The sequence below is a fragment of the Martes martes genome (genome assembly GCF_963455335.1).
Source record: "Martes martes genome assembly, chromosome: 4".
Lineage (NCBI taxonomy): Eukaryota > Metazoa > Chordata > Mammalia > Carnivora > Mustelidae > Martes > Martes martes.
The window spans coordinates 63,486,049-63,500,252 of NC_137891.1; the positions used below are offsets into that span (position 1 = coordinate 63,486,049).

The 14,204-nt window shown below is 34.7% G+C and overlaps 1 protein-coding gene across 1 annotated transcript in view; it reads right to left on the reverse strand.

The window, feature by feature from the left end:
* Positions 1-14,204, reverse strand: part of LOC308341016 (uncharacterized protein C8orf34) — a gene marked incomplete at both ends in the record, with an annotated part of 367,987 nt that overhangs the window by 272,416 nt on the left and 81,367 nt on the right. Inside the window, 2 exons of the mRNA XM_080800601.1 lie at positions 8,617-8,745; positions 11,484-11,615. Of these exons, the coding sequence (XP_080656727.1) occupies positions 8,617-8,745; positions 11,484-11,615 (261 nt within the window). The remainder of the gene's footprint in view (positions 1-8,616; positions 8,746-11,483; positions 11,616-14,204) is intronic.

Here is a 14,204-nt window from a genome sequence, read left to right on the forward strand (position 1 = left end):
TGGTGTTAAAACTACCAGAGCAATTTTGTAAGATGAAGACTGGAAAAGTGTTCATTCAGTTTGACAATGAGGATTCAGTTCGTGACCATAGTGAGAAAGGTTTCAACAGAATGATAGGTGCAATCACACAGCCACACTGAGGGAAGAAAGGAAGATGAGCAAGTGGAAATAATGAGTGTTCATTATTTCTTTTGAAAATCCGTATGAAAGAAGAATTCTGATAATGTCATGAGGTAACTCAAATTCGAGAAAAGAGTTTTTATGAGTTTGTTTTTAACATGAATGAGAGCTGTGGTATCCAATATGGTAGCCACTTGTCACGTGGCTACTGAACATTTGGCTAGCTCAAATTGAGATGTGATGTACATTAAAATTCACACCTGGTTTTGAAGGCTCAAGTACAAAAAAAACCAATAATAATTATATGGAATACAAGTTAAGCTTGTATTCCAAGCTTTTATTTAACCCACTATATCCAAGTTATATATGGAATACAAGTTAATCTTGTATTCCATACAAGTTAATCTTGTATTCCATATATAACTTGGATATAGTGGGTTAAATAAAATATTTTATGAAAATTAATTTCATAGGCTTCTTTTTGCTTTTTTGTAATGTGCCTGTTTGAGAGTATAAAATCACACATGTGGCTCACATTACATTTCTATTGGGCCATGCTTAGCTGGAGCATGTTACAGGCTATTAGGGATAAACAATAGTAATACTAATAATATATGTGGTAGGCAGAATTCTAAGATGGCCCCCAACGTACACACCTGTGTAATCCTTTGAGTCTGCAGGATGGGACCATCAAATATGAAAGGATATCACTCTCCTAACTTGGTTACTCACTGGTTCACTGAGTAAATCAGAGAGATTATCCTGGATGGCCTTGACCTAGTCAGGTGAGCCTTTCAGGGAGAATGTTCCCCAGTACACTCAAAGAAGTAGTACTGAACTACCATTACAAGAAGATCACAAGGCAAGAACCTGAGAATGGCCTCTAGTTTTTAAGAGCAATCTCCGGCCAATAGCCAATGAGAAAACAGGGATCTTAGTCCTACAAGAGCAAGGACTACATTTGGCCAATGACCGAATGAGCATGGAAAGAGACCATGAAGCCTCAGGTGAGATCACAGCATGAACCAGCACCTTAATTTCAGTTTACCTAGACCCAGAGTAGAGGATTCAGCTAACCTATACCTGTACTGCTGAGTCATAGAAACTATAAGATAGTAAATTTTTATTTTTTAAAGCCACAAGTTTGTGTTAATTTGTTACACAATAATAGAAATATAATATCTAACCTTTAATTAGCAATTATTATATACCAGTCACCATATGAAGCACTTTAGAGACACACCATCTCATTTTATCTTCACAAAAACCTTAAGAAATAGGAGCCATTATTATTGCAATTTTGCAGAAAAGGTGACTGAGACAAAGAGAGGTTAAGAAATTTTCCTACGGCCACAAAACTAGTATTAGGGGGACTGGAATTAGAAAGATTTTCACATAAAGAAAAGACAAAGGAACTAATGGAATAAGGTCTCAGAAGACTGGGCAGGAACTGGGATCAACATCATGGGTGGAAAGCTTGGCCTTAAACAAGAGAAACACCTTCTCTCTTGATAATGAAAGGAGAAGGGCAGGATAGATGTGGATGCACTTACGTATGCAGATAGTAGAGGAGAACACATTCTACGCATTCCACAATTAAGCTTTTCTATAAAGTTGGAGGAAAGCTAATTGCTAAAACACTGAGACAGGGAATAAATAGAGGTGTGCAGATTATTGTGTGGGTTTTTCATAGTTGCAAGAAGAGGGTAAAAAGGGAAGGACTGACCAAGATAAGTAACAGTGTTGAAAACCAAGAATTTGTAGGATAGTGTTCATGGGCCTGCCATTTCTCCCTGGAGCTCTCAGTCTTACTGGTGAAGTGGAGCTGAAGATGGCAGCACTTATTCAAAGACGGGAATTTGACAAGGAGACACAACGGAAGGATGGAAACAATAGGGAAAGAGGATATTGATTAAAACTGGCCCAGAGTTCAGTCTGGGCAGGGGAAGAGAGAGAGAGCAGAGGTGAGGGAAAAAGATGAAAAAGAATGAAGGGAGAATACAACAGAGATATTCCTGTATATTGAAAGTCACAATGCAGGAAGAACAGAGTAAGGATAACAAAGAGCTAGAAAGTTTGCAAGTGGGTTGGGTGCCTGGGTGGCTCAGTCATTAAGCAACTGCCTTTGGTTCAGGTCATGATCCCAGGGTCCTGGGACTGAGTCCCACGTTGGGCTCCCCGCTCAGCAGGAAGCCTGCTTCTCCCTCTCCCGCTGGCCCTCCCCATTGCTCATATGTTCTCTCTCCTCAAATAAATAAACAAAATCTAAAAAAAAAAAAAAAGAATGCAAGGAGGTTGAACCACAAACTGTAAGTCACGAACACAATTTAACTCTGGAATATAAATTATAGATCATTAAAATAAAGACTTGTGAAAACTGGAGAGATTCTTGATGGTAATCAGGGATAAATTACTTCATTTTAATGAAGAGGAAACTTGAGGAAGGAAGCCAAATGGTATACTTACAACTGCAAGCAAGTGAAGGGCAGGCAGGACCCAAGACATTTCCCACAGCAACACCTGCATCTATTCTATATGATATACATTATGGTCTCAAAAAAGGATAGAACTAAGACAGCATAGAGTATATAATATTATAATATCTTTAAAAAATACTTTAAAAAATGTGTACCTAACAATGACTGAATTTACAGTTTAATTACAAACTCAGACACATGTGTACATGAGTGTGTGTATGTGTGTGACTGAAGTATAGTTAAATGAGATGTTATTCAACAGAGGATTCAGAATAACATAATACATATCTAATCCAAGACATTTATCTAATACAAGACATAATACAAGTGCACTACTCTTTCTTTCATTCTCTGGAAAAGTTTCCTAAAATTATTAATTATATATACACATGTCCTTATTCCCACAAGGCATTCTAGGGAGAAAAATTATTTATTTTGACAGACATTAGACCATTCCAAAGCAATAATTACTAATAATGCTATATCATACTTCTACTGAAGCACAAATCCCCGGAGATACTTTGCTAGGTTTTAGAATATGTCTTTCACCCAGGTAGAGAGTAGGCATAGAAAATGTAGGTAGAAGAGAAAGATCAACACTTCTTAACAAATCTGTCCCTTTTAGACCGTGGTTTCTTAAAAAAGCTATTAAGTAAATTTAACCTGGCAAATTTAGCATATTCAAAACCAAGAAAAATCAGTGTGGATTAATTTTGGAATATGTATTTTATTCTTTTATATCAATATCCAAAGATAAATGCTTTTATCTATATTCACATTTATACCCATATCTACATATACATATATCCACATGTATCCATATTCATATCCATATGCATATCTGAATATTACAGAAATATGACCAGTCATGAACAAAGATGAATAGACGCTGTTATTCTGGGGGTGATTATAAGTCCATTTTTCCTTCTTTCCATTAAAGAAGAATTACAATGAATAAAGGAATGAGAGAAACACTATCTTTTAGAAAAACCCTATAATAACTGTTTTAGGCAAGATTTACCAATGGATGCTGAGATTACTAGGTAAAAGTGTGAAAAAGAAACATGATATTTTGTTTTCAAGTAATCTCTCCTAAGATATTTATTAACTACAAAAAGGAAAAGTATTAATGGTGGTGAAACCTGAGAGACACCACCTTAACTAACCGATTGAGATTAACATCACCAGTAATAAGATGATGGGCCCTAATAGAATGCACTGAGAAAGATAGTACCCTAAGGCCTTTCAATCACAGCCACTAGAAGAGATACATTATTTAGGGATATGAGGGTCTTGTATCTTCCCAATTTCCCTATTTAGAAGCAGTTTTTCTCACTACTTGAAAGTCAGATGGAAACAAACATTTGAAGGAAAGGGCAGGAGTCCAGGCTCCTAGAATGAGAAAATCGTATTTAAAGAATGTTCAGAAATGCTGCAAAGGGAGGGATCCAGGCACAAAAAATCTACTGTCTACACATCATGACCAAGCCGCATTACAAGCCACTGCAAGTTTTTCTAGCAGATCTACCTTTTAAGAGAATCATAGCATGAAGAATTACATAGCTCCTGACTGACTTTAAGATAAAGCATTACACTGAAAGGCTTGCAAAAAGCTAGGAAAAAGAAGCATGGTACAATTGCTACTAAAACAAAAATCCTGTTTGTGAACTGGAGAGAATATCTAGTCTTTCCTGTTATTATTTGAATCCTGTCAAGAAAGAGGGAACAGAGAATTTAAGTCTGAATAAGTTGCTAGGTACCACCTATAAGGTCACACCTAGGTTTTCTTGGGACAGGCCATTGCTTGAACCGTGGTATTTCTGCTCCACATCTTGGCAAATACATAAGTGAAAGGCAACCCAACTCCTTTATTAAAAGTTTTAGGAACAGGCCAAATATTTTCTTACCAATTAACAATGATATAACAAGTCTCTGTAAGGCAGTTACCATATTTCAAAGAACAAAAATTGACTAATGTGCTATTTGTAGATCTGTGTAATAATTAGGCATATTCTTCAATCATTTTTAAACTCATGTTTTTAGATAAATTGAGAGGCTATGAAGAGCCACAGGCTCTGCCCAAAGGGGTAAGATTTACACATGTTAATAAAAACCTTTGACATTTAATAGGATAAGACTTATTTCATAAACATAATATAGTAATAAGCTATACTCACTTTATGATTATTTCTTCCAAAAATAAATCTAACCAAAATCAGGGCCTTCTTGAATCCCAACCAGAAGATGTCTACTAATGGCTAAATTATAAGATCCTATGCACTGGGAAAAGGAAAATCTCTTCAACAAATGGCTCTGGAAAGACTGGATAGCTTCATGCAAAATAATAAAAGTGGACCACTTTCTTACCCCATACACAAAAAAAAAACTCAAAATGGATTAAGACCTAAATATGAAACCTGAAAACATAAAAATCCTAGAAGAGAGCACAGGCTGTAACTTCTGTGACATGAGCCGTAGCAACTTTTTTCTAGATAGGTCTATTGAGGCAAAGGAAACAAAAGCAAAAATAAACTATTGGGACTACATTAAAATAAAAAGCTTCTGCACAGCAAAGGAAATAATCAACAACACTAAAAGGTAACTCATAGAATGGGAAAAAGTATTTGCAAAAGGTTAGTATCCAAAATCTATAAAGAACTTATAAAACTCAGCCCCCTAAAAATAAATAATCCAGTTAAAAAATGGGCAGAAGACAGGAACAGATATTTCTCCAAAGAAGACATCCAGATGGCCAAACAGACATGTGGAAATGTTCTCACCATCACTCATCATCAAGGAAATACAAGTCAAAACCATAATGAGATATTATTTCATGCCTGTCAGAATGGCTAAAATCAAAAACACAAGAAACAACAAGTGTTAGTGAGGATGTGCAGGAAAAAGAAACCCTTGTACACTGTTGGGAATGCAAACTGGCTCGGCCACTGTGGAAAACAGTATGGAGCCCTCAAAAAATTAAAAATAGAATTATCATATGATCTAGTAATCCTACAACTGAGTTTACCCAAAGAATATGAAAACACTAATTCAAAAAGATACATAATCCCTGTTTACTGCAGCATTATTTGCCACAGCCAAACTATAGAAGTAGCCTAAGTATCCACTGGTAGATGAATGGATAAAGAAGATGTGGTGTATATATACAATAGAATATTATTCAGCCATAAAAAAGAATGAAATCTTGCCATTTACAACAACATGGATGGAACTAGAGCATATAATGTGAAGTGAAATAAGTCAGTCAGAGAAAGACAAATACCATATGATTTCACTCACATGCAGAATTTAAGAAACAAAACAAATGAACAAGGAGAAAAAAAGAGAGATAAACCTAGAAACAAACTCTTAATTATAGAGAATAAGCTGATGGTTACCAGAGGGCGGTGGGAGGAGGATGGGTGGAATAGGTGATGGAGATTAAAAAGTACACATATGATGAGCACTGAGTAACGTATAGAACTGTTGTATCACTGTATTGTACACCTGAAACTAATATAATACCGTATGTTAACTATACTGGAATTAAAATTAAAAACTTAGTTGAAAAATTATAAGATCCTACCATAGGGTAAATTAACTTGTGACATGGGTTCACCATATAAAAGTTCAAAAAGGCTCTAGTGAGTCATGCACTAAGATGTATGAAAAAACTCAATCTCTTTCTATATATAAAATTATAATATAATAAAATATAATGTGCAAATATGTATAATTATAGCACAATATAATATACAAATACACATATATTATATACACATATGATATATATATTATTTCTCTCAAAATATACCAAGGGGAAATTTTATTATCTTTTTTGGTTCCCTATGCTGTGCCTTTAATTCCCATGATTTATTCATTCTGTAACTGGAAGCCTGTATTTCCCACTCACCTTCACCCAATTTTTTCATCCCCCCAGGCATTTTTAACTTTGATATGTCATAAAACTAGGAAAACTGTGCTATCTAAAGAAACATATAGATCTTAAAATATAATCCACTAGAACATGCTAGTATGCTATGTTCTATTTAAGAATTTTTAATATTTCATGACAGCAAAAGAATATTTTAGTGAGACCACGGCATTAATGTACTTCTAAAGGTATCTAATCTTAAAATTGAGATATATTTAAAAACCAGAGAAAGGTAGGAATACTCTGAACTCATTACTAAAACCACAGGTATATATGTACGTCTACATATACAGAATGCATTTATCAAATCAAGTACTCGATTGCCTACTCTCATGACAGTAATATTTAAAAGCTTTTACTTGAAGTATATTATTTTAAACTTTCACACCTACCAGAAAAAGGAAACAGAATTATGTCTTCCTTATCTGGAGATGAGAGGACCAAGGCTCATTAGAAGTTTAATGATTTACCCAAGATTATTAATAAGTGGCAGAGCAAAACCTATAACCTAGGCCTTGTATTACAGAATCATTATTTTTACAGAAAAGTATGCTGCTAGGTTCTGAAAGGATTTTAAGAAGAATGTGCTACCAGTTGCTACCATTTGAAGTTTAAAGACATCAATGATATCAGGGAAATACAAATCAAAACCACAATGAGATACCACCTCACACCAGTCTGAATGGCTAAAATTAACAAGTCAGGAAATGACATATTGGCAAGGATGCAGAGAAAGAGGAACCCTCCTACACTGTTGGTGGGAATGCAAACTGGTGTAGCCACTCTGGAAAACAGTATGGAGGTTCCTGAAGAAGTTAAAAATAGAACTACCCTATGACCCAGTAATTATACTCTTAAATATTTATCCAAAGGATACAAAAATAGTGATTCCAAGGGGCACATGCACCCCAATATTTATAGCAGCAATGTGCACAATAGCCAAACTATGGAAAGAGCCCAGATGCCCACTGACAGATGAATGGATAAACAAGATGTGGTATACACACACACACACACACACACACACACACACACACACACACAGGAATATTACTCAATCATAAAAAAGAATGAAATCTTGCCATTTGCAATGACATGGATGGAACTAGAGGGTATTATGCTGAGTGAAATAAGTCAGTCAGAGAAAGAAAAATACCATATGACTTCACTCATGTGTGGAATTTAAGAAACAAAACAGATAAACATAGGGGAAGGGAAAGAAAAATAAAATAGGATAAAAACAGGGGGTAAAACCGTAAGAGACTCTTAACTGTAATAAACAAACTGAGGGGTGCCTGGGTGGCTCAGTCAGTTAAGTGTCTGCCTTTGGCTCAAGTCATGATCCCAGGGTCCTGGGATCAAGTCCCAAATTGGGTTCCCTGCTCAACAGGGAGTCTGCTTCTCCCTCTGCCTCTGTCCCTCCCCCCTGCTTGTGCTCTTGCTCTTTCTCTCTCTGTCCAATAAACAAATAAATAAGTGAATAAATCTTTAAAAAAAAAAAAAAAACTGAGGTTTGCCAGAGGGGAGGTGGGTGGGGGCATGGATTAACTGGGTGATGGGCATTAAGGAGGGAACTTGATGTAACGAGTACTTGGTGTTATATGCGACTGATGAATCACTGAATTCTACCACTTAAACTAATAATATATGATATGTAACTACATTTAAATAAAGATTTTTTTAAAAAGTTTAGAGACATCAAACACTCATGGAGGCAATGGGTGTGTTTACTTTTTAGGATGACACAGACCAATCAGGTCCAAAAGAGAAGAGTGAGTAAGATACCATTGTATGTGTGCAACTGACCTGCGTAACAGAGAACTGGTAGAGAGACTGGAGTCAAATGGCAAGGGACAGGGTGAGGTGGGAGAGAGGGCCGTGTCTACAGCTCCTCCTACTCTCTATACCTGTCTTCCCAGGAGCATGTGGAAAATGCAAGATCAATCCTCATTTCCAATCTCATGCACTCTCTTACAACCTCTCATGTAATTATGAGGATGTTGGAAATGGGTTCCTGGCAATAGTAATAAATATTTCTACTTTAATATTGGTTAGGAATTTCAATTATAATCAAGTAAATGAACTTACTTCGAGAGAGATTCTCAAGGGCTTTTCCCAGCTTCTTGCTCTCTTGAAGGATGTGGTTCAATTCATCAAAATCACGGCTTTGTGGTTTAATTCGCCAGTTCCACTTAGGATGATCTACTGACCTTGGCACTATGTTTTAAAAAAAATGATTACTTCATAAGCATGCTACATAATGATAAAAATTTACTATTCATCATTATGTGAAAGACTGTATCAAGATCAATGTACAGAATAAAAATGTTTGTTTTGGAAATAGTTTCCTTATGAGCAAACAGAGGGAAGTTATGAAGCTGGATTTTAAGAAATGTTTTAACTGAACTCGTAAAAGGGAAGTGTGACTATTTATAGAAAAAAGAAAATTCAGGCACTGTTTATAGTTAGTGACTTCTGTAACTTAGGGTAAACATACAAGCAAAGTATATTTTATATCATCTTCCAGTAGCTTAAAAATTTCTAATTTCTTCATCAGCAATTAGTATATATTTTTAAGACATTTTGCTATCTTCTGATAAAAGAGAAGACAGAACACATCTCCCTTCATCTCCCCCACATTCCTAATAAAAGTATATTAAATTTTGTTCAGGTCAAATTATTATTCAAACAAGAAGAGAAGACATTATTAGGCAAGAAATAGCAATTTTGGGGGGGGAGGGTGGGGAGAAGCAGTATAGATTGAGGAGTGGTAACTGTATCTAGCAAAGTAGAGAACACTGAAATCTAGACCCTGAGGAGAGAGATGCCCAAAAAGGTGGATATTTCATAACATTTCAACACTCAAGTACCAATCAAGGAGGACAAATGCCAAAGCAATAAGGACATAAAACCCCATTTCTCAGATTGGAAGGATCCATTAAATGTCCAAAACAATGCAAACCATATTATCCTCAAATTTTACAACAGTGGCAAAAAAGAAAAAGATCCTTAAAGCTTTTGGGGACAGAAACAGCAATCAAGTTCTTCTCAGACTTCTTAATAGCCATACTTGCCCCAGAAGACACAGACGAAATTCCTTCAAAATTCCAAATGAAAATCAGTTCTAACTTAGAATTTTATACCCAACTGAGGAACCAATCAAGTTATTTGTAAGGATTCGAATATTTATCTTACAATCATTCTTGTTCAGAAAACCTGTAGTGAAGGTGCACCACCAAAATGAATAAATAAACCTAAAAGTGGAAAGGAGATGTGGAGACAGGAGACAGACGGTCCTCCACAAGAAGGAGGAAAAGAGAATCCTCAGGATGGCAGTGAAGGATGGTCTCAGAGACAGCTGAGAAAAATGCTAAAAACCAAGAAGCCATGAAAGAGCAAGAAGACAAAGGGCTGCAGAAGAGAGGTCTCTAATTTTTTTTTTAATGAAATAAAATATAAAATAAAGTAAGATCAAAGTTGGAATTACTTGATGTATTTGATCGTACTGAGTGCTAAATATGTTAAGGCAAGGTTTGGTGAAACATTAGCAAGGGGTACACAGAAAACAAAACAAATAGAAAAACAAGACAATTATAAGCTCTAGAAACAAATTAATAGTTGGACATCTATGGCCCTACTGTGAAATTATGGCTAATTAATACAACATCATTGTGTAGTATATATTCAGTATTTGAAATACTTGCATGATTGTACTGTGAGGCAAAATGGGCCTGAGGTATGAAATCACAATGTCTTAGAAGGAGGTCAAGAGATGATGCCTCAAATTTAAAAAGTAAAAAAGGGAACCATGTAAGCAACTTGTATGTTTGGATACATACATTTGTGTACCAAAAGGAACATCTAAAAGAGTTAAAAGTGGCTCTATATTAGAAGCCTATAATACTACTTTACTTTTCAAACCTTTTTTTTTTGTTTTGATTAAAATAAAATAATTAAATATCTATATGGTAATGCTATGTCAAAGGCAATCTCAGACTACCGAAATATTTTTTCTGCCCCCTTTTAAAAAAGTAATTGGAAATATTTACTTATAAAAAAGTAATTGGAAATAATAAAAATACATGGACCCTCTGACCCAGTAATCGTATATCTGGTGAATTATCATAAAGAAATGCGAACACCTATACTTAATGTAGATATGTTGTTTATTTTATCAGAAATTGCAAGATATTCATTTATTTCAGGCAGCAGTTTGTGGAGGCAAAACTCTATAATCAATCTAACCATTCTCCCAAAGGGGAATAAATAGATTATGGCACATTCACAGCATACTACAATATTCACTTCTTAAAAAATATAATTTATATCTAAGTTTAGCATGAAGATATATCCACAACATATTCTAAAATAATAAAAACAAATTGCTGAAGAATGTGTATAGTCTAAAGCCAGTTTTATAAGGCAAATCAACTCACACATACTTTATATGCTAGTTGTACAAAGAAAAGGATGTGAAAAGATGCAAACTATTTCAAAGGATGTGAAAATATACAAACTATTTCTGAGGAAGTAGAATTTGAGGGGGCTAAAAGAAAAGGATTAAGAATTTAAATTTTGTTAAATTTTTTAATATAAATACCCTTTCCTTCCCCTCTAAAAGATTTAATTTGCTTTATTAAATGTACTTTATTAAATGTAGGGCTAGTATTGCCTTGAATGTGATACAATGCTGCAACTGAACATGACAGGCAAGGAACCTGCTCCAGGCAGCTTATATTCTTAAAAGACTATTATACTCAAGAAGGTCTAAATCAATTAAACATGCTTGAGCATATGAGTGCGTGTATAATGCTGAAATGAAAATGACATTCATTAGGATTAATAGCCAGAAATATCATACAAAAAGTTTGACTTCAATTCTTACCTTTTCTTTATTCCATTAGTAATACATACTTACATACATTAAGTAACATTTGAATGACAAAATTCCTTACATGATTTGGATTCTGGTGATGGTGGAGAAATGTTAGACACAGCAAGGTCACTTTTTGACTTTTTAGGCTTCTTTGCACTTAATTGCCAAGGCTTATCATAACTTCTGAAATCCCTTCTTATTCCTTTATGTTCTGTTAAAACAAACAAACAAACAATATATATACAAACTCAAGGATAAATGATTTCAAGATGGATCAAAAACTAAATCTGTGAAGTGATTAGATATGCCTGGCAAAAGCTATAGTTCACCTCACATCAAAAATAACGCAAGTATTCAAAAGTATTTCTTGCTTGATTTCTCCCGTAGATTTTAGTTTTGAATTTGATGTGATTCAATTTGTATATTAATATGATTAAGATCATGTTAAACTGTGAAAGGCTTTTAGAATGACTCTTTAAGGCATGGATTACCATTACTTAAAATAACATTCTTTAAATGGGTATTATGGAATAAAGCACTGTATTCTAATGTAAATGAAAACAACTGAGGCTCCTGGGTGGCTCAGTCCCTCAGGGAACCCGCCCTAGGTTTCAGCTCAGGTTTTGATCTCATGGGTGGTGGGATGGGGCAAGTGCAGGGCTCTGCGCTCAGTGGGAAGCCTGCTTGAAGATTCTCTTCCTCTGTCTCCCCCTCCCACACTCTCACTCTCTCTCTCAAAGGTAAATAGAGAAATCTTTAAAAAATAAATAAATAAATAAAAACAACTAAACATTTATGTAAATTTTACTCATCTGATTTTACCTTTTCTATTTTTCACTAAGACACATTAAACCACTGATAGTCACCTACATTCCTTCCCTAGAATCACTCATTTTTTTCCAATTCTCTATTAAAGAAAGGGTAATTCAACTTTGTTCAATTATAGCTCCCCTTCAAAGGTGGTCAAAGTCATACCAATTCCCAAATTAAATGATCTTTCTAAGAATTCATCCCTCTCAACAACTTTGCCAAGCATTTCATATTTTTAGACAGGCCTATCTTCGTGGAATATTTTCTTTTCTTATATTCAGGGCCCTACATCCTCCTCATCTCTGTATCAACCATTTGACTCTTCCTTCTCTGTCTCATTCACTGCTTCCTCATCTTCCTCTTTCATCTATGTGACATTCCTTAAACTTTAGAGTTTCCTTCTGCCTTCTTATATAAATTTGTAAGTTGTCAAATCATCCTAGCTTTATGAATGACTCCTCAATCTTTCTCTAGCCACCCACTTGTAAATACCAAATAGAAATCATGAAACATTATATGGATTCCTCAAATTTATATTTGAAGATTGTACTAAACCAGCTGTTACCTAATTTTATGAACTCCCAACATGCCATTCAATACCAAAAGAGGTACAAATATTCTAAAACTCTAGGAACAGAAATATCGGTCTGTGGTCTGCCAAAATGCAAGACGTATTTCCACAGATAGGAGTAAGACAAAAGATAGGCAAATAAGAAAAGGACTGGAAGAATTTTAGGCATCCCTGACACTTGCCCCTGTATCAAGTCATCTGTTCCTGTTGTTCTATGAGAATCTGTCTTTCTATATCCATCCTAGGACCATAATATCTTCTAATGCAACACGCTAAAGGAACAAGGAATCCTGATCATAAAACAAAGCATTTCATGATACATACAAAATGGCTAAAAAGAACAAGGGAGGAATAGCATACTGGATTTTGTGGCTTTTTAACTTTTCCACTTATAGGCTAGGAGAAAAATCCACATTAACTTAAATACTCTAGCAATGATACTGTTCGTATTTAGTTGGTAGAAAACAAGATGAAACAAAGTTACTCATGATTATTGGAGAGACCCATAGGATTCAACTGATAATGGAATTTTAGGAGCAGTTATGATTTTTTCTCTCTAAAATGTTTGGAAGAGATCCAAATTGTCCTGAGCTATACCATGAGGGGACAAAGAAGAGCCCAACTATATTATTAATTGACAAACCTAAAACTAGATAGAATACTCCTCATTTAAATTTGAAAAAATGGAAAAAAAATTCTAAAAAAATTTTCAATATGAAAAGCAAGAACACAGCACTCAAGATACAAAGAAAATTCTTAGTTTTAGAAAAATTTACCCTGAAAAACCTTTACATTTTAGAATATGGCTAATTGCCTTCTTAATAAAAATAAAGAAAATGGATTCTATGGAACAAAAAGAAATGTGAGAGGAGATAGGTCAATCAACCAGCCTACAATAAAATATAACTGCAAACAGAAATGAATAAAGAAGATAAGGAAATGCTGACCGTAAACCAAAATGCAATACCAATATTTAAATTTGTTTTCAAAGTCAGGGAGAGAAAACTGATACTGCAGAAAATTGAATCAGTAACACAGAGAGCACACTTGACAAATCTCCCCAGAAGTCAGTCAACAAAGAAAGGCAAATATAATGTGAAATGAAATGGGAGGAATGAAGAACAGCAAAGCAAACTCAATTTACACATAGCTGATCTTCCTGAAGAAGAAACAGAAAGCAAATATAATGAAAACAATAACTAAGTACACAAGAGGAAAATAGTTTTAGGCTGAAGACCTGGATTTGCTAATTGAAAAGATTCACTGAATATAAGAAAAAAATCTAAAGAAAAAAGATAATTGTCGAGATATATTCCCACTAGAACTTGTCAATATCAGAAAGAAAAAACAAATTCTGTAAGTATTTAAGAAAAATCACTAGATGTCTAAAAAATAAAAATAAGGAAGACTTCACATTTC